At 48.0% G+C, this 19,689-nt stretch overlaps 1 protein-coding gene across 4 annotated transcripts in view; it reads left to right on the top strand.

The window, feature by feature from the left end:
• NOL4L (nucleolar protein 4 like) overlaps positions 1–19,689 on the top strand; it is a 131,232-nt gene that overhangs the window by 18,741 nt on the left and 92,802 nt on the right. For 2 of the 4 annotated variants that reach the window (XM_035121750.2, XM_035121751.2), the window contains exon 2: positions 18,329–18,454. The exons of the other annotated variants lie outside the window; for them this stretch is intronic. In XM_035121750.2, the coding sequence (XP_034977641.2) occupies positions 18,329–18,454 (126 nt within the window). The remainder of the gene's footprint in view (positions 1–18,328; positions 18,455–19,689) is intronic. 4 annotated transcript variants of the gene reach the window in all.

Below are 19,689 nucleotides of genomic sequence, written 5' to 3'. Positions count from 1 at the left end.
GTGTTGATTAATCAGATAATACCTTGAGCTCAGCCCTGCTCACTCAGGTCAGTTTTTAGCGGACTGCATCTTTCTTGCAGTACTTTGAAAATGCTTTGCACTGCATAAGTTTTAAAGGCGGCAGGGCTTAAAGGAGTGAAAGTGAGCTCTAAAAGAGCCAGAACATATAACACATATAAAATACATATAATGCTGTAGTTTAGGAATTTGTTTTAGGATTAAGGAAAAAATGAAAAAAAGATAGATAATGGTTTAGAATTAAAAATAAGTATAGATAGAAAATATGACAAAAGATTAAGAAATAGAAATTGCTAAAGAGGATTTGCAGCGAATCGCAGTATGGGCGGTTCGAGGTTGTCACCTTAAAATGATTAGAAAAAGAGGTTAAGTTTATGAAATTTTGTATTTTTGTTGTTGTTTATTTGTTTATGTTTTTTCTTGTATTATTCTTCTGTATGTTCTGTTTTGTATTTGTGTATTGTGGATGTAGTGTTTTGTTTCTAATAGATGTTTATAAAATTAATCATTTTTTAAAGAAAAAAATAAAAATAAAAGGGCCAGAACCATTTCAAAACCCAACACGATGCAAACGCCTTCACTGAATTAAAAACTGTACTTAATCAGATTATTATTTCTCTTCAGCTGGCTCCCAGATTAAAGTCCTAATACACACCTTAAATTGAGTTAGTTCTGCCTTCGAACTAATAACATAGATACCTGTCCTGTTTCCGTATGTTGGGATCACACCTTTTGCAGAAGGAGCAGCCGCTGCTCTCATTTGCATTAAAACCCATTGCTGTCCTTCTCTGCTGAATTGTTTCTGACCTGCCACAGTCTTCATTGAACTGTGATGGGCTGTTGTGGTTATTGATCAAACAGTCCCAAGGAGTGCAAGATATAGGGTATTTTTTATTTATTTTCTGACGGCGGGCAGATGGAAGATACGACAGACATGGGGGAGACTCCGCAAGGGTCAAAAGGGATGGAAGGAGGAGGCAAGACAAGGCAGTGGAGTGTTTGGCAGTTTAATTTCAGCTGGAGAAAAGCACATAAGAGCCTGCAGGATGAGGCCAGTGGCCCACCTAGTCCAGCATCCTGTTCTCACAGTGGCTGTGAGAAACCAAAAAGCAGGACCTGAGAACAAGACAGGTTTTTGCTCAAGACCAGGCATCCCCAAACGGCGGCCCTCCAGATGTTTTGGCCTACAACTCCCATGACCCCTAGCTAAGAGGACCAGTGGTCAGGGATGATGGGAATTGTAGTCCAAAACATCTGGAGGGCCGAAGTTTGGGGATGCCTGCTCAAGACATCGAATCAAAAGTGGCCTTCTTTCCACCTTGACACGGGATGCAATCCTGAATTCTGTTAGGAGAAAATATTTTCATTAGACTGACATGGCACCAATGTGGGTGGTAAGGAGGAACACCTTGCGGGCATCGGTAGGAATTGTGATGATGATGATGATGATGATGATGATGATATTAATAATAATAATTTATTTGTACCCTGCCCATCTGGCTGAGTCTCCCCAGCCACTCTGGGCAGCTCCCAATCGAACATTAAAACAATACAGCATTAAATATGAAAAACTTCCCTAAACAGAGCTGCCTTCAGATGTCTTTTTAAAATAGAGTAGCTGCTAAGTTCCTTGACATCTGTTGGAAGGGCGTTCCACAGGGCGGGTGCTACTACCGAGAAGGCCCTCTGCCTGGTTCTCTGTAACCTCACTTCTTGCAGGGAGGGAACTGCCAGAAGGCCCTCGGAGCTGGACCTCAGTGTCCGGGCTGAATGATGGGGGTGGAGACGCTCCTTCAGGTATACAGGACCGAGGCTGTTTATAACTGCTCTGTCCTTCAGAAAACTGGCTTGGAACTTTTTAATGCTGGCTGTGGGGTTATGAATAGAGCTGCTTCATTTTCACTGGTGCCTTTGATAAATCCCAAGTGGATTCTAGCAATCAAGCACAACTGACCGCACCCCCAATATTCAACAGCGCTTAAATTATTTTATCAATGATTTTATATTTTTCTTTTTCTTTTCTTTTTTAAAAAAGTGTGTTTTCTCCATTGCCTAAAGCAATAAGATTAAACTAAAGACGTCCTAAAACAGCAATTAATGAAACACGCTTAAAGGAAATGAGCACAATGAATTTTTTGGCCCTAAATTCATTCGGCATTTGACACAAATATTTCTGCCTTGCAATACTGGGTTGGTGGAGTAGATATGTGCACCTGTTTACTCAGAAGTAAGACCCACAGACTTTCCATGGGACTTAACACTCATGTAAGTGCTGAGAGGACAGTAAAATTAATAATAATAATAATAATAATTTATTATAACAATTATTTATTATTTGCACCCCAGCTATCTGGCTCCCCTACAGAGTTAACTGCAGGTGGCGCTGTGGGTTAAACCACAGAGTCTAGGGCTTGCTGATCAGAAGGTCGGCGGTTCGAATCCCTGCAACGGGGTGAGCTCCCGTTGCTCGGTCCCAGCTCCTGCCAACCTAGCAGTTCAAAAGCACATCACAGTGCAAGTAGATAAATAGGGACCGCTCCGGCGGGAAGGTAAACGGCGTTTCCGTGCGCTGCTCTGGTTCGCCAGAAGCAGCTTTGTCATGCTGGCCACATGACCCGGAAGCTGTCTGCGGACAAACGCTGGCTCCCTCGGCCTATAGAGCCAGATGAGCGCCGCAACCCCAGAGTCGGACACGACTGGACCTGATGGTCAGGGGCCCCTTTACCTTTACCTTTTACAGCAGGTACAGTAGGGACGCGGGTGGTGCTGTGGTCTAAACCACAGAGACTAGGGCTTGCCGATCACAAGGTCGGCGGTTTGAATCCCCACGACGGGGTGAGCTCTTGTTGCTCGGTCCCAGCTCCTGCCCACCTAGCAGTTCAAAAGCACATCAAAGTGCAAGCAGATAAATAGGTATCGCTACAGTGGGAAGGTAAACGGCGTTTCCGTGAGCTGCTCTGGTTCGCGAGAAGCGGCTTTGTCATGCTGGCCACATGACCCAGAAGCTGTACGCCGGCTCCCTCGGCCAAAAACGCGAGATGAGCGCTGCAACCCCAGAGTTGGTCACGACTGGACCTAATGGTCAGGGGTCCCTTTACCTTTACAGCAGGTATGGGGAAAGTTTGGTTTCCTTCAGCTATTCAAGCAGAGAGTTCAATATTTATTTTCTTCTAGGCAAGTTTGGGGTCATGGGATGGGATGGCAAGCGCAAACCAGGCCGATCCTTTAAGGGCAGGTTTGTTGGGACGTGATTCTGTGCCATTTGATTGAGCCATCTGCTTCTCTGGCCTCAGAGCCGGGCTTATGAACGTCTCTTTGTTACCCTGTCTCCATTCCAGTTGCTGAAGGGAATTTTCACACATCTTCCCCGCCAACCCTAAAATGCACCAGCAACCAGATTAAATATTATGGCGGAAAACTCAAAATGTGGATTTTTGTGAAGCAATTGAAGGTGTTTACACCCACATACACACACTTCTTGAGGGATCGATCAGCTGGCATCGTTTTTGCTGTGTGTGTTACCATTCTTTCGTTTATTTATAAAAGGGGTCTGAAATTTGCTAGGTCAATGCCCCGATTGCTTTTAAAAGCGACAGCCACACATGAGAGATATATGATAAATCAGACTTTTTTTTTTTTTTACATAGTAAAATGTTCGGGGTGACAACTGCTCAGTGGGGGAAAGCTCTGGTACTCAAATACATTGATAAACAGGTATTAGTGCTTACTACAAATTTGGCAGCCCTCAAATGCCTGAATGCCTGATCCTCTCTTGCACAACCCTATACTCCTGGGTGGCAGTCAAGTGGGAGAGTAATGAGGTGTGAATTTGGTGTGTTCACAAGAGCGCATAAGCTAGAGCTCAGAGCTTCAAAAACTGGGCATTCCAAATGGCTGTAACCATTATATTGAAAATGGGAGTAAGAAAGAGCAGGGGTCGCTTTCTCAAAGTGCTAGTTGATAAAGGGGGGGGAATCTTCAAAAGCTACACTTAGGGATTGCATGACCCCCTCTTGGCGTGGCTCCCTTCCAGCTCGACAATTCTATGATTCAAACAGAAACGTGGCAAGCTTTTGAGTGCTCCAGAGCTCTTCATCAGGCAAGATGATAGGCAAAAAGCAGGGAGTGAGGGGGAGGAGGAAAAATAAAGTACAGAAATACATACAAAAATGAGGCCGGATGTTGTAGTCATTAGGTCAGAATGGAAATTTGGCTCCAAGATGGAGACTGCAGGGCAAATAAGTTGTTTGTTTGTTTGTTTGTTTGTTTGTTTGTTGTTTACCTGCTCTTCACCAGCAGGTCCCAGGGCAGGTTACAGTCATTTAAAATTCCTTGCTACAGGCACCAGATTACACACCTGGGCTTCTTGGGGGGGGGTGCACCAGTGGCTGATCTCCCCGTTTCTGATAAAGTGAAGTCTGGCTGGCAACCCAGATCTTCCCCAGGCCTTAAATGAAAGCACACAGTTTTCCAGGCAGGCCGAAAGCAGAAGAGAAAATAGGGCAGTCTTCGGGTTACTTCCAACGCTACAGTTCTATGAGTCGAATACCAGTAACAGCTAAAATTTATGTCCTACCTTATGGCCTTAGCAGGAAGCTCAGGTAGACACAAACACACAAGATTTTGGTCCACAATGATAATACCGCCACGGGTTTCTGAGATTCAGAAAATGTTTGTATGATGATGATGACCAAAGTATCCAGCTGTATGGGCCATTGTTTCTGTGCTAGGCTGCTGGTGTCTTCTGCATTTGTTCCTTGCCCTGGACGCTGCCATCCCTTGATTCTGTTGTGGGACGGGGCTATCTGATTTCGGAAGGGCATCTGGCCACTTTCCTCGTAGGCCCTGACAGCACATAAACGTGAAAATGTGTTTGTGGATTTTGTCAGCATTTCAGAATGACTCGGAAGCAGGCAGGTCACCAGATCTGCTTGATCACTACTGCATTTCGCATGCAGGCCGTGTTCAAGCCCCCCCCCCGCCAAACGTCGGAAGGTGCGTAGAGATCATAAGGAGCAGAGTGCCTCTGAGGATGCGCAGAGAGTGGCTTCCCCTTGCCCCAGAGAAATCCATGCACCAGAAAGGTAGATGGGAAATTGAGGTTTTGTGGGTCAGAGATTGGCTGTGCAATGTCCCTTGCTTACTCTGCACCTAGCGGAACATTGGAAGGTCAGGAGCTGCCTTGTCAGACCATTGCTCCATCTAGTTCAGTGTTGTCTACACTGACTGGCAGCAGCTCTGCCCCGGCCCTACCTGGAGATGCCAGTGATTTAACCTGAGACTCTGCAGGCAAAGCAGGTGCTGTAACCACTGGTGCACCTGTGATGTTAGCCGCAACCCCCTACAGAAACAACCCCTTGTTGTTTCTGAAGAAATGCTGCGTTTCGATGTCTTTCCCTGCAAACCGGCTTTGGTCTGCATTGAGAAGAAAAGCAAGCTTGCTGCATTTTAAGCTCCTAATGGTGCACACACAGCCTCCGTGGCTTCTTCCAGGCGTGTTTGAGCGTCTTCACCTTTTGTTGCAAAGACCCACAGCTGTGAGACTGAGGAGGAGCGAGTGCCTTTGCCCCCCTGCTCCTGTGATGGGAGCCTTGCAGAGGGGGAAAGGCCAGTTGTGTGGAAGAGCCAGGCGTGATTCTAGGGCAGCCGGCTGGGTCTGCTGAGCTGCTCCCTCCCCAGCAGAGTGATGGGCGTTTAAAATGTGGTCAGAAAACAAGGGCGCCCGTTCACTGCCAGGAAGCCTTTTTCACCGACAGGAAGCTGAATCCAGCTGGCATCAGCCCCTCCTCGCCTGAGGGCCAGAAAGCGTTCTATCTGGAGTCCTGCAGAGCGGAGGCCAGGATTGGGAGAGCTGCAAGCCCCTTCCCTCCCCCCCCCCCCGTGCCTTACCCCGTGCCCTGGCCCTGCTAAGCCTCTTAGGGCAGACCTCTTTCTTCTCTTCCCGGCCCTCTCTAAGTGGGCTGGAGCTGGCTGAGGGCTCCCCTCCTCGGTCCCTAGGGAGAGTTGCCATCTGTGCCCCAAGGAACACCGTTTGCAATGTGCCTGGCAGTTGGGGCAGGAGCCCCTCCGAGACATGGTGCATGCTTGCGGCTCTAGTTCTACTGCTTGTTGTCCCACCCCCACCCCCCAAAAAAAGAACGCAGGGAGGACCCACAAATAACTGAGCCCGTTTTGCAGATTTGATTGATTGGCATCTGGTGCGGAAAGGTGGGGTCTGCGGCCCGTAGGTTACTCATTGACACAAAGGTTGCCTCCGCACCCCACATTTCTCGCTTTCAGGAGATGCTCTGGGCTTGGGGAATTGAAAGGGGGGGGTGTCTTGTTACGCCTGGAAACGAGGTGTGGGGTGGTAATCTGTGCAGGGTCAGGGTAGAGGTTACTAGCGGACCAGTACTGTACAGATCAGGTGGCAGTTGCCTGCACATTTTGGAGGAAAGCGTGCTCTGGTTTTCCAGCATCTAAGGCCATGTTCACGTAAACAAAAGCACCAGTTGCTCCTGCAGAGGTGGTTCATGAGGAGGTGTATGCCTGGCTGCTGTGCTGTGCTCTTATTACATAAAATTCCCACAAGGAGGAGCATGTTTGACAAAACACAGGCAGTTGCTCTTTGGGGCTTTTGCTTTCCAGGCAGTAGCTGGTTCTTCTCTCTGTGGTGGCCAGGGAGATCCCAGGAAGAGGAGACGGTCCTATATACAAGCAGTTCCGCTGCCCAGGCTGCTTTGCTCTTTGAAAGAGGAGCCTGTAATTTTGTTACCTCCACCTCTCTTTAATAATGCCTCTCTCAGGGGGATATCCAGAGCGCTTTCTTATTTTGCAGCTTCTGTGAGGGGAGGATGCTGAAAAACAACCTCTCCCCAATGCAGTTAAAGGAAGAGGTCAGGATTCTGTGCAGATGACAGTCACCAATGGGAACCTGAGTTGGGAGAGTCTTTTGCTCCTCCCGACTCTGTTGGAATAATGTTGTGCTCCGGGGAGCTGGTGCCCATTTCCAAAGCCACATCACATTGTGGTTCCCAGTGGAAGTCTGCAAAATGCATATTTTCATCCCAACGCATTCATGTTTGCAAAGTGGGAGTGGTTAAAGGAACGCTAAAAGGGCAAGAGTATATTGCTCTTGCCGAGATAGTTTTAAAAGCGGAGCAGTGATTTGGATTAACACCTTGAACTTGGCCTGGGAGCAAATTGACAGCCAATGCAGATCTCTTTTAAAATTTCTGCCCCTCCATGCAAAAGGCACAGGAGCCTTGTCAGAAGAAACAGTGGCAGCCCTAGAAATCACTGGTGAGGGGAAAGGCACCCTACACAACCTCAGATAACCACATCACACGTTCATTCGTTTATTCATTTAGTACAGGGGTCAGCAAACTTTTTCAGCGGGGGGCTGGTCCACTGTCCCTCAGACCTTGTGGGGGGCCGGACTATATTTTGAAAAAAAAATGAACAAATTCCTATGCCCCACAAATAACCCAGATGCATTTTAAATAAAAGGACACATTCCACTCATGTAAAAACATGCTGATTCCCGGACCGTCCACGGGCCGGATTTAGAAGGCGATTGGGCTGCATCCGGCCCCCGGGCCTTAGTTTGGGGACCCCTGATTTAGTACATTCGTAGCATGCTTTTGTTCCATCATGGATCTGAAGGTGATGCGCCAGGGTGGATTACAGAGCTGCGCATACATTTTCCCCAGATTCATTACGAGGCCGCGGGCCATTTCATACATTATATTTGTAGGTGTATACCTAAAGGCCACAAAATATATAGGGACCTTCAGACAAATCTGCTCACACTTTAAAAGAAGGTTAAAGAGGGCAGTGGATATACTGCAGGGAGGAAATCTGCACAGGTACATTGGCACAGGTAGACCAAACACACAGCTGGTGGGGAAGGAGGCCAGTGTACTTGCCAGGGGTGGTGGCGGCGCACATAGGTGCTATGTGCTCTCCCAACACGTGAGGGGAGGTCTTGTCAACAGCGGTGCAGCTAGGTAATTTTAGACTCTGGACTTAATAGTCTTACGGAGCAACACCTGCATTCCCCAGACATGTGCATTTAATGGCCGCAATTTAAGGTGGGCTGTGCACGAGAGCCTACAAACCCAGAAATCTTATTAACTTGCCATAAATTAAGTTGTTGCAATATTCTAATGTAGCTTTGGCAGGCCAATTAATATGACACATAAAGATGCTTCTGTAATTGGTGCGCATTCTGAGTTTATGTGCTTCATATTTACCTAAAGTTATTCTCTGTAATGTTTCCTCCCTGATCAGAAGGTGTGTAATTGGGTACTACCGGTATCAAACTAAATGGGGAGGGGCCTCCTACATAACAAGGGCCAACAAGGAAGTATGGTTGCCTCTCTGGGCATTCCTTCAGTTGTGAAGCACACAACCGGCATTACTTTCCTACTGCCTTGAATTACATGCTTTCCAGCTGTGTCTATTTTTGTGCTTTGTCACAGAAACAAAGAAGTAAAAAATAGTTTGGCAGAAAAAAAAAACAATAAAAAAGAAATACTCTGAGCATGTGCAGTTTTGCCTTTCAGAAGCTCACTTAAATCATAGCGCCATCATGGCAACAGGACTGAAATGTGGTTTGTTTCTGCTGCCTGATCCTAAATCACATTTGCTTGGGAATATTTATTTACTCATAAAAATATTTGTATGCCGCTCTCTCTGTATGTTTACAGCAATGAAAACAAAACTATTAAAAGTTTTTAAAAAGACATCAATAAACCATAATGGAAGGATCTATTCTTAAGCATCATTTGGGAGTGTGTATGTCAAAAAATACAATAAATTTTTAAGATAAAAATAATAGAATGAGCATTTGTAACCATATAAATGCCAGGGGGCATGTGACTGAACTAGAACATGTTTTTGTTTTGATTTGATTAAGGAGAGAGAAAGGGTGCTACATCTGTCCCACTGGGTGCTGGCATTCCCATGACAGAGGCAGCTCTTGGCTTCTCACAAGCCTGTGGCTGGTCCCTGTGAGAACAGGATGCTGGACTAGATGGACCTATGTTTTTAAGGTTCAGGTGCTGAGGTTGTGCCTGTTTGCTGCTGCCTCCACCACCATCACCTACCGATCCCTGGGTGCTCATTTGGTGGTGACGCGAGGGTAGCAGCAGGTCTCTGGCTTCTGGTCTGGCCCAAGCTGCACCCCTGTTTGCACGTGAGCGTGGCAAACCAGGCATTTGAAAACAAGGATCAGTGGCGGCGACTCCTTGAACGTCCCCTGCCAGGCAAACACGAGTTTGTTGCCTGGTAACGTGTGAAGCGCCCCTTCCTTTGTTCCTGCACAACAATATTCCCAATCCCACTTGGGCCGCTTGGAGGATAATTGGGAGGGGGGAGGTGCGTTGGTGCAGGTGGAGGGGACTTGTTGGGTCTGATGAAACGCACCCACAGGAGCCCCATTAAGGCGGAGGGGGAAGCGCCACCCGAGCCGAGGTTGTGTGTGTTCGAGAGCAGAGCATAACAAAGGGCAGGTGGCTGGCGCGGCAGGTGCGCCTGGGCAGGCGGGTGCGTAATTGGAGACGCCACGGAGGGGGCCCACCTCGCTCAGAGTCACGCGGGGCGGGGGAGGAGCGGAGGGTCTCTATCCCGCCGCGAGAGGCCTCTCCGCAGCTGCCTCCCCTCCCCTCCCCGCGCCCTGGCCTGCCTTGCTTTGCCCTGCCCTGCCCTGGCGCTGCCAGCTGGCGAGTGCCTCCTTCCTGCGCGCAAAGGAGGGGCAGCCTAGGACGGCCGCCGGCTTGCCTGTCTGCCTGCCCCAGGCGAGGATAGCCCGGGGAGGGATTGCTGTGCCAGATCCCTTCTCCTCTCTCCTTCCCACTCCTCCCCCCCCGTTCCTATGGTTACCTTCAATACCTGCTTGGCAAAGGCCTTGGGGTGGCGCTGCCCAAGCGGTCCCGCGGGGCTTTTGCGCGGGGGATTGGCAGCGGGAATGAGGCCGCCGCTGCTGGCTCGCTTTCCCTCCCCGGCGAGGCTCGGGCTGCTCCTCTTCGGGCGCCGCGCCTGGCCTGATCTGATCTGAGCCTCTCCGCCCTGGAGCCCGTTTGGGACGCTCCGGCGCTCGGCCTTGCGCTTCGGGAGCTGGCTAGAAGGAAGGGTGCCCTGAGCAGCCCTCCAGGCAGAGGGCCTGCGCCCCCACCCCGCGGAGCTGGGGTGGGGAGAGCGTTGCAGGGGGCTCGAAGAACCAGGGCATCTCTTGAGATGGCGAGTGTGCGCATCTGGCCAGGTGTGCAAGGCGAGCGTGGCGGGCTGCACAGGAACACTGACCCTGAACGCCGAGGCTTAGGGGCTGCTTGTGTTTACTCAGTGGCAAGCCCCATAGAATCGTAGGGTTGGAAGGGTCCCCAAGGATCATCTAGTCCACCCCCATGCAGGAATCTCTGCCATTCAGCAAATGCCTAGACCAGGAACATTAGAGCAGCGCTTCCCAAATGGTGGTTCACGGACCATTGGTGGTGCACAAGTTTCATTCAGCTTGCCCACAGCATGTCCACATTAGATATTCATTTTGCTTTTTAATTGTAGTTTTACTGCTTTTTCCCCTTTATTATATTGTACTTTATGTATTCAAAGAAATAGAGGAAAACAATAGAATGGGGAAAACCAGAGATTTGTTCAAGAAAATTGGAGATATGAAAGGAACATTTCGTACAAAGATTACCATAATCAAGGACAAAAGTGGTAAGGACCTAACAGAAGCAGAAGACATCAAGAAGAGGTGGCAAGAATACACAGAGGAATTAGACCCTGATGTTGGGAAAGAGTGAGGGCACTAGGAGAAGGGGACGACAGAGGACAAGATGGTTGGACAGTGTTCTCGAAGCTACGAACATGAGTTTGACCAAACTGCGGGAGGCAGTGCAAGACAGGAGTGCCTGGCGTGCTATGGTCCATGGTGTCACGACTAAACGACTAAACAACAACAACAACTTTATGTATTGTATTGTAATTTTAATTCTGTGGAATGCAAATTATGATACAATATGAAAAAGGGGGGAAAGCAATAAAAATGCAATTTAAAATCACACAGCGTCTAGCACCGCTTTTTCCAATTGCCACAAGAAGCAGAAAAAAACATTAAGTGGTCTGCCAGGAAGGACCCTTCGTAACTGGACCATTGGGGGAAATGTTTGGGAGCCCTTGCATTAAAAGAAGGGAAGATGTTGAGTTATGTGTGCATCTGTGGGTCATCAGCAGTATCCCTATCTGCCCCTGCTTCTCTGTTGTATTTGTAGCTTGATCCTGATTTTTAGTAGGATGAAAGTATCACTACTAACTCTGATATAACTTAGGCCTTCGTTCAGGTTCCCCCAACCTGTTACTCTCCGGAGGTTTTGGACTGCAACTCCCATCAGCCCCAGCTAGTGCAGCCCCACACTGGCGGGAGCTGATGGGAGTTGTAGTCCAGAACATCTGGAGAGCACCAGGGAGACGAAGGCTGCCTTGGCAGTTCTAGGACTCCAGAGAAGCAGCCCAACAACCTCTGCTGCCCTGACTTTCCTGCCAATTAGTTTCCTCCAAAGCCTCTGACATGCAGTGGAAATTTTTGAAGCAGGGGTGGTGGAAACCCAAAGAGATGGGCTGCAGCTGGAAACGGCTTTAAGTCCTGTACCAGGCATATTTAGGGCTGGAGGCTCCTGGTCTTCTCTGTTACTATAGTGAGTGTTCTGTGACTGAATCCTTGTTCAGGTCAAGCCCAGGTAGGAATAGCCCTAGATCTGCAGGGTTACCTCCAAGTGAAACATGTGGTCCAATGGGAAAGAGGAAGTCTGCTTGACCCACATACACGCCCCATCCCGCACCGCACACCCTCTTCTCGACAGCAGGCTTCTTAATCTGTTGCTCTCGTTGCACCTTAAAAGTATTTTGGCACAAGCCTTCATGGACCAGAGCCCGCTTCGTCAGATGCCCAAAGCGTTATTCTCAGTTAGCAGATGGGTACAGAGAACATGTTCCCCCTGCTAGACACCGGGGCCCAAAGCCATGATCTGCAAGTCGTCTTTTTTTAATGCAGAGCCGAAATGTACACAGACAGGAACAGAGCGGTCTGTTCACAGCAGCAGCCATTGGTGATAATACTGCCTTTCTAGCTGCAGTATGCTAGTTTAACACCTAGAAGGGAAGAAATGGGATTTTCCTGCTGTAAGGGGGGAAACCAACAATGGAGGGCACTGTTGTTGCCCTGGAGGGGGGGGCAGGGGGAGCATATACCTTGGATGACGGTTGGGGAATTAGCAATGTGTGTGCTGGGATAAGGGAAAGGAGAAGGGTTTGTGAGTACCACCCACTTGGGAACAGGAAGTAGGGCACTGGTATCTCTGAGGGGAGGAGAATGCTTTTTTGTTGGAGGCCCTGGTGACTCGAAGAGGAAGGGAAAAACAAGGCACTAGAATAACTGGTATTGCTGGAGAATGGGGAACTGGCACCACATGTGTGTAAGATTGCCACATTTGTCTGCAGACAATATCTGACCCTAGGCCAGCCTTCCCAGTGTGGCGCCCTCTAGGTTGTACTGGTTTGGGGCTGATGGGATTTGTAGCCCAAAATACCCAGAGAGAACCAACTTGGGGAAAGCTGTTGTAGTCTGAGCATGTGCAGAGTTCTCTCCCCTCACACACCAAGGAGAACAGTGTGTGTGTGGGGGGGGGAACCCATCAGGGCAAAGAAACAGCGGAATGTTTCAGACTCTGCTTCTCCACACTAACGTCCCATCCCTAAAGAACATGGGTCCGAGAGGTCTTCTGTTTGCCTTGCTGATTTTCCCGGGGAAACCCCTGCTTTACCACTGAATTGAAACAAACACCAGTTTGTGGGGAACCTGATTGATGTTTGCTCTGATTCAGCAGTAAAGATTGGGTTTCCCCAGGGGAAAGTGGTGGCACAAGTGCGGACGAGCCCTTGGATGGGGGGGGGGGGAACCTGGATTCAGTTCCCCATTCACCCATGAAATGTAACATTGGAGAGGGAGGGAACAGTGGCTAACTAGTGAGATGGTGTAAAGTTCCAGAAAGGTGGCCTGGTGGGGCAGTCATTTGGAGAGAAGCAGCCAGTTTAGGCAAGGGTCGCCCTGTGAGGTTGAAGGAGGAGGATTTGCTTCTGGGGATGGAGAGCTGAGCATCGGTCTGGTGCAGAGGTTGGCAAGGTTTACCTCGCCTGGGCCAGTTCACTCCAGTGGAGATTCCTCTGTGGGCTGGATTGCATGCACGTGATTTCTGGCATCTGCGCAGATGCAATTTCCGGCGCTGTGGAAGCGAGTCCCTACACTGTGCCAATTTAGCGCATCATGCAGGGACTCACTGAGTGGACGGCTTGGTTCAGGGGTGGCTTGGGGGCCGGTTAAACGACCCCCGTGGGCTGCTTGTGGCCCATGGGCCTTAGGTTGCCTACCCCTGCTCTGGGGCCTGTTAAAGGCCATGGCAAACGACCTGCCACAAAATGTTGCAGCGTGAAGTGATCCTGCCAGCCAGCCGTGCCTTCCTCCGGGACAATACTCCATTATAGGGTGGCAATGACCAGGGCCAGAATAATCCTGCCTCCCCCCCCCCCTGCATGAGAGTGGCATTAGGAGGAAGGGAATGGGAGGGGGAAGCGAGGCTCTTGGGGGAAACGTGAAATGGTGAAATGGCATGATACAAGATAAGGAAAGAGACGAGGGGGTGGAGAGGGAGAGAGAAGGCTGCCTGCGAGGAAAGGATAAGGGGAAGAAGAGGCTTTGGGGCCTGAGCAGGGGAGATGGTTAGTTGGAGGTTGCAAGGGGGGGGGACACACACGGAAATGCTGCAGTTCTGCACACGCAAGACGGTATCTGCTTGTTGCATTGCATTCTGCTTTAAACAAACAGGTGCTTAAAAAAGAAAAGGAAACATGCAGGGTGAAACACTAAATAAGGAAAAATTCATTAAAAGGTAACAAATGGGTCATGAATAATATTTTATTTTATGTTGGTCCTGTGGAGCAACTGTGGTTCCCTCATGTTTTTGTGCCCGGCAAAGGCCGAGCAAGCCCCTCCTTGGCCCATAAATATAAGGGTAGGAAAAAAAATCAATCAATTAATTGCTTTTTCAATTACGGTAGCAGTTCATGCAATGGAGCAGTTTAACAACAACAACAACAAATAATTTTAGAACTATTTATTAAGCTTGTTATCTTTAAAAAATTGATATTTGGGGTGACTAAAGTGAATTGTTTTGGGAATGCACCTCCCACAATGGCATGTTATAATCCCAGGTGAATATTGCCCTCCAATCTTCAGATTCGGAAGGGGGAACATCGTCTGGCCAGGGGGCTGGTTGCGCGTGTCAGGAAAATGGCCGCTGTTGCGCCACAGTTTGGCTAGGCCTTGAAGGAGGCCTACGATGGTAGTTTTTTGGGCCACTTCCTCAGAGTGCGCACAGCTCGTTCTTCCTCAAGAATGCCTGGGCGTGAGGTAAAGGCAGCTTCTCATTTTCCCAGATGACTTTCTGGGAAGCATGGTCTCACCACCACCGCTGCCATTTTTTATTATATATTTTTAAAAAGAAGAGCCCCTTTTGAAGAACATGGCTGCTGGGTCCCTGTCTCAGTTTTGCAAGGGGTCTGGCGTCCCAGAAGAGGCAGACATTTCCAGAAACGCCAAGGGACGCTGGCATTTTCTGTTGCATTCTACCTCAGCGTCAAGTTTATTTTAGTTAATTTACCATAGCGTAATAGCGTATGTTACTTATGGAGCGCACAAAAATTATAACAATAAAATACAGTATTTAAAAAGTGGGGGGGGGAAACCAATGAAGTACTTTTAAACTGATAAGTACTTAGAAGATTTCCTACAGGTTCTGGATTTTTCTGTAAAGTATAGCATTCAATCACTGAAGTGGTACAGGCCTGATACCAGTTTTTCGCCTCAGTGATGACTGAGAAAAACTATTATTATTATTATTATTATTATTATTATTATTATTATTATTATTATTATGTCAGGCTGCTGGATCAGCCCAAAGGGAGCCCATCTTTGTAAACCACTTGGAGTTGTTGTTTTAAACAATCAAGCAGTGTATAAATTCTATGCAATCGTGAAATACATCAAGCCCAGCATCCTGGGAAAAGGCCAAAGTGGGGCCTGTCTTTGCAAACTGTTTTGAGATAGTTGGGTTCCCCCCACCATTAGTTAGTATGTTTGTTTTACCTAGCCCAACATCTTGTTCTCACACGCTGTCTGTGTGACTCCCTGTCAGGGAAAAAGGCAGGGTCTAAATAAATATATAATAATAAGTCCAAAATCGAGCAGTGCGCCCCCCCCCAAAAAACACCCACAATGGCTGCCACAGTCTGCATGTAGCGCACTGTTGCCGTTCAAGATGCCTCTGGCTTTCTGCCGTCTTTTAATTTATCGCCTTGGGAGCCTGCATGCAATTCAACCTCTTTTCTTCCTCGCACCAAGTCCACCCCTTGGGTTTTCTGCCTAGGCAGGGACTGGGACGTGGGCCTGCCAGAGGCCCCCATTCAATGTGCACCGTCTGCGGCCCAAACCCCGCTGGTACCTTCACAATGAAATGGAGTCTGGGTGCAAATAGCTGTCAGCCTAGATTTAGCTGAGATCCCTGCATTGCAGGGGGTTGGACTGGATGACCCTTGGGGGTCCCTTCCCCACTCTTTAAGATTCTCTGATTCTAGAGTTAGGTAGTTGGAGGGGAAATGTGGGGAGACGTAGGGTGTTGAAGCAAAGAGAGGGACGGAGGCGACTGGGGAATCCACCCAGGGGCATGTATAGGTGCCAGAAACCAGAGCCATTACAGCTGCCCGCCATGTCCTGGAGCCTCATGACTTGTAATTGCAAGTGAGGGAGGCTAGGCATGTTTATTCAGAAGTGAGCCCGGTGGGGCAGACTCTTGGGGGAGTATGTGTGTATGCCCTAAACGCATTTCCTATCCCCTTGAACTTGGGGATTTACTTATGAGTAGACACGCTTGGGTGGATGGCGGGGTCACATTTATAATTGAAATGCCGTTCCCTCACCAAATTAAAATTTTATATTATGTTATAATACACACACACACACACACACAGAGTATATATATAGCGAGTGCCCATTGTTCCCTGGACGTCCAACTCCCGATAGACTGCGATCTCTACTCATAGTATAAAACAGGCATCCCCAAGCTGCGGCCCGCCAGATGTTTTGGCCTACAACTCCTATGATCCCTAGCTAACAGGACCAGTGGTCAGGGATGATGGGAATTGTAGTCCAAAACATCTGGAGGGCCAAAGTTTGAGGATGCCTGGTATAAAAAAACTGGCATTGTTGTTGGGTGGACCAAAGTTGTTGAGCTTTTTTAAGGAAGCCACAGTTGGCCCCCCCTTTTTTGGCGGGGAGGGTGAAGGAGATAACTGAGGGGCCAGAGATCTACCAGGATCTACCAGGAACACCCCACGATCTACCAGTAGATCACGATCTACCTCTTGGACCTCCCTGCCCAGAGGGAAGCCACGGATGTGAAAGTGGTTGAATGCTAGTTTAGGTTTGGTGATACAGTATATATAATGTGTGTGTGTATATATGTGTGTGTAGATAGCCTGTGGGTGGTGGAAAGAAGAAGGGTGTTCTGTGTTGGCAGTGGAGGGGCTGCAGCAGGAAAAAAACCAGCCAGATGGAAAGATGCGAAAGGCAGTGTAGATGAAAGGGAAAGAATACGAGAGCTGGAGGCAGGCACTTCTAGACAGCTGCTGTTTTGGGGTGGGATTCCATCATAAACCAGCAAATTGAGGTTGCACAATTATAGTTGGTTGGGAGGTCTTGGGCTTATCGGATTTTTTGCTGTAAGGGAAGTGATGGGGAAATGGGTTCCAAGCATTGCATGCACCCCCTTTCAGAGTAGCAGTCCTTAAGACGGTTTGGCTTTGGGCAGCTCGGCCCTAATAATCTGATTTACAGCAATAGCAGAGAGTTTCCCCATTTCCACTCTCTTAAGTGTTTTCACTCCCCAAGCAGCCCACAATTTGCCATCCCAGGATCTGCTATGGTGATGTGCTGCCCAAAACTACCAGGATTAATACCAGTCATGGGGATGTCTGAATTCTTATGTATTTTCGTATAATGCAAAAGGTCTCACCCTTGCACATTGAGCTGCGGATGATCTGGCAATGTTGGGAGCTGGAGAGGGTGGGGCAAGAGGAGGCTGAACTAATTTGGGTGCTGGGCAGTTCCTTTATACAGGTAGGTCGCATTTTAGAAAGTGTCTGGGCAAGGGTGGCAGTTCTCCACTGTTTGGTATGTGGGAGGCCTCAGTGGAGATATCTGTTGATTTTCACTAGAAAACCAAAGTAGAGCGTGTGTTCAGCTTAGAGTCAAAAGAGAGACATGCTAGGGTTGGTTTTTTTTAGAACAGGCATCTTCAAACTTTGGCCCTCCAGATGTTTTGGACTACAATTCCCATCATCCCTGACCACTGGTCCTGTTAGATAGGGATCATGGGAGTTGTAGGCCAAAACATCTGGAGGGCCGCAGTTTGGGGATGCCTGTTTTAGAATGTGAAAGGGAGCAGTGAAGAAGAGATAGAATGGCAGGGTGCAAGGGTCTGTTGAAGGACAGTTTAACGGGTTCCAATAGAAGCCAGGGGAGATACCTTACCAAAACCCCCCCCCCAAAAAAACTGCCCCATAGCCTTTGATGGTAGCCTGACATAGAAATTGAACAACTTATTTCCAAGCCAGGGAAAATTGAGCTTGTTAAATTTCTGGATGTCAGACTCTGTTAAAGGCAGAGAAGCAGGGAGACAGCATTTAACCCTGACCGTAGCAAATTAACAGCCTCCTACACTCAGAAGTAAGTTGCATTGAGTTCAATGGGTCTTACTCCCAGCTGAGGGGATAGGATTGCAGCCTAAGTTGGACATAGGGACACAGCTGGGCTTCCATGGAACAGGCTTACCGGTAGCTAGTTGTGGAATCTTCTGGAGTCCTTTAAGAAGAGACAATAAATATCTGTTGCAAGGTACGATTTACCGTATGTGTGGGTGCCCAGAAGTCTCGAGGAGGTTGGGCTAGAGAAGTGTCTCTAAAGGTCCGAGGCAAGACTGAAGCCTGAGTGATCGCCATTCTTACCCACCAATTTTCTAAGCAGGAATGGTCACTTCTTGTGGGAGGGGAGGGATCCTGACAAGTGAACAGCATCTGATCCTACTTTACAGAGGGACTTGGGCAAAAAAGTTGGGTTCCTGCCCCCAAGATCTTAAAAGTCAGTCACGTTGTCAGGGAGGAAACACTAAGAGAGCGTGTGTCCGTTTGTTTTCATTTTGTGACACTTTGTCATTCCTCTTAGACTGAAATTGCTAATGAGGGGCAGAAAATAAGCCCAAGAATGAAGAAGCAGACGTTGAAGAGGCAGGCAGATAGAGGAGGTGCAGATGCTGGAAGCTCTATTGCCACCTCCAAGGATTCAGAAAAGGTAACAGGTTCAAGCAGCGGCCTGGAAAACTGTCAGCGTATTTGTCTGTCCTCCTACCCCTGCCTCACCACCCACCATGGTATCTAAGAACCCAGAAAGTTCCCTGTTCAGACCTCTTCTCTGCCCACACCTGCACAAAGGGCATGATAATATTACTACCAAGACATTATCATCATCATCATCATCATCATCCCCCCAATCCTCTTCGTGCAAGGTGTGGGCTTGCCTGAGAGATAACCTAGTGAAATGGCAGGCAGTTTAGGATTCTCTCTACCTCTATTCAACAACAAATTAATAAAATATTTAAAACAGTATAATAAAATTTAAATTGGCAGGGTTTTTTACTGTTCCTGCTTCTTTTAGAAGCAGAAGTATTCATATATCTTTTGTGCAAATTTCTCGGTTGCACAGAGAATGTAAATACAGCTAAGTAGTCAATGCTGTTAAGGGTTAGGTGTGCTGAAGTCTGTTGAGGTTACTGGACTAGAGGTCACTCTGCATAAGACTAGCCTGCAAATCTTCCTTGGAGTGCTGAGAAAGGGAGTGTGCAGAAGCTCCCAATTGAAAACATGACGTGGGCTTAGTTTTGCCCTCATCTATGACACAATTTGCTTCACTTTATACTGAAATGAAATATTTCTTGCATTAAGCACTGAATTTAAAAAGAAATCTCCCAAGGGTCTGGTTAAAGCAGGGGTTTGTGAAGTACATAAGGAGGAACGTAGAAGCTGCTTTATAATGTGTCAGGCCAATGACATCCTTCATGCAGTATTGTCTACGTTGATTGACAGTGGCTCTTTAGAGTTTCAGATCGGGATCTTTCCCTATGAAAGTACAAAGGCTTGTTAGAAGAGTAATTAAATATGTAGTTGTGTACGCAGTTGCATGACTGCATGACAGCCCTCGTGGATTAGGCTAAATACAAGCCTTTGAGAAGTGCAAAAACGGTATAAATGCAGCAGCCTACCGTTGCTGTTGTCTCCAGTGTCTGGTATTCGGAGGTATACTGACTCTGAATATGGAGGTTCTATTTAGATATCATGGCTAAAAGTTATTGATTGACACCCTCCATCAATTTGTTCAACTTTGGTTTTTAAAGCCATTGTAAGCCAGTGGCCATCACCACATCTCAGCAGTGAATTCTGTGTAATTTTTGTGAATGAGTAGTTTCCGTGAAGGCAGACAACAGCACACTCACATGAGCCAGCTGTAGTTGACAGCCAGTGACACCTTAA

The sequence above is a fragment of the Zootoca vivipara genome, chromosome 7 (genome assembly GCF_963506605.1).
Source record: "Zootoca vivipara chromosome 7, rZooViv1.1, whole genome shotgun sequence".
NCBI classification, from domain to species: Eukaryota; Metazoa; Chordata; class Lepidosauria; order Squamata; family Lacertidae; genus Zootoca; species Zootoca vivipara.
This window is presented reverse-complemented; position numbering and strand designations above follow the sequence as displayed.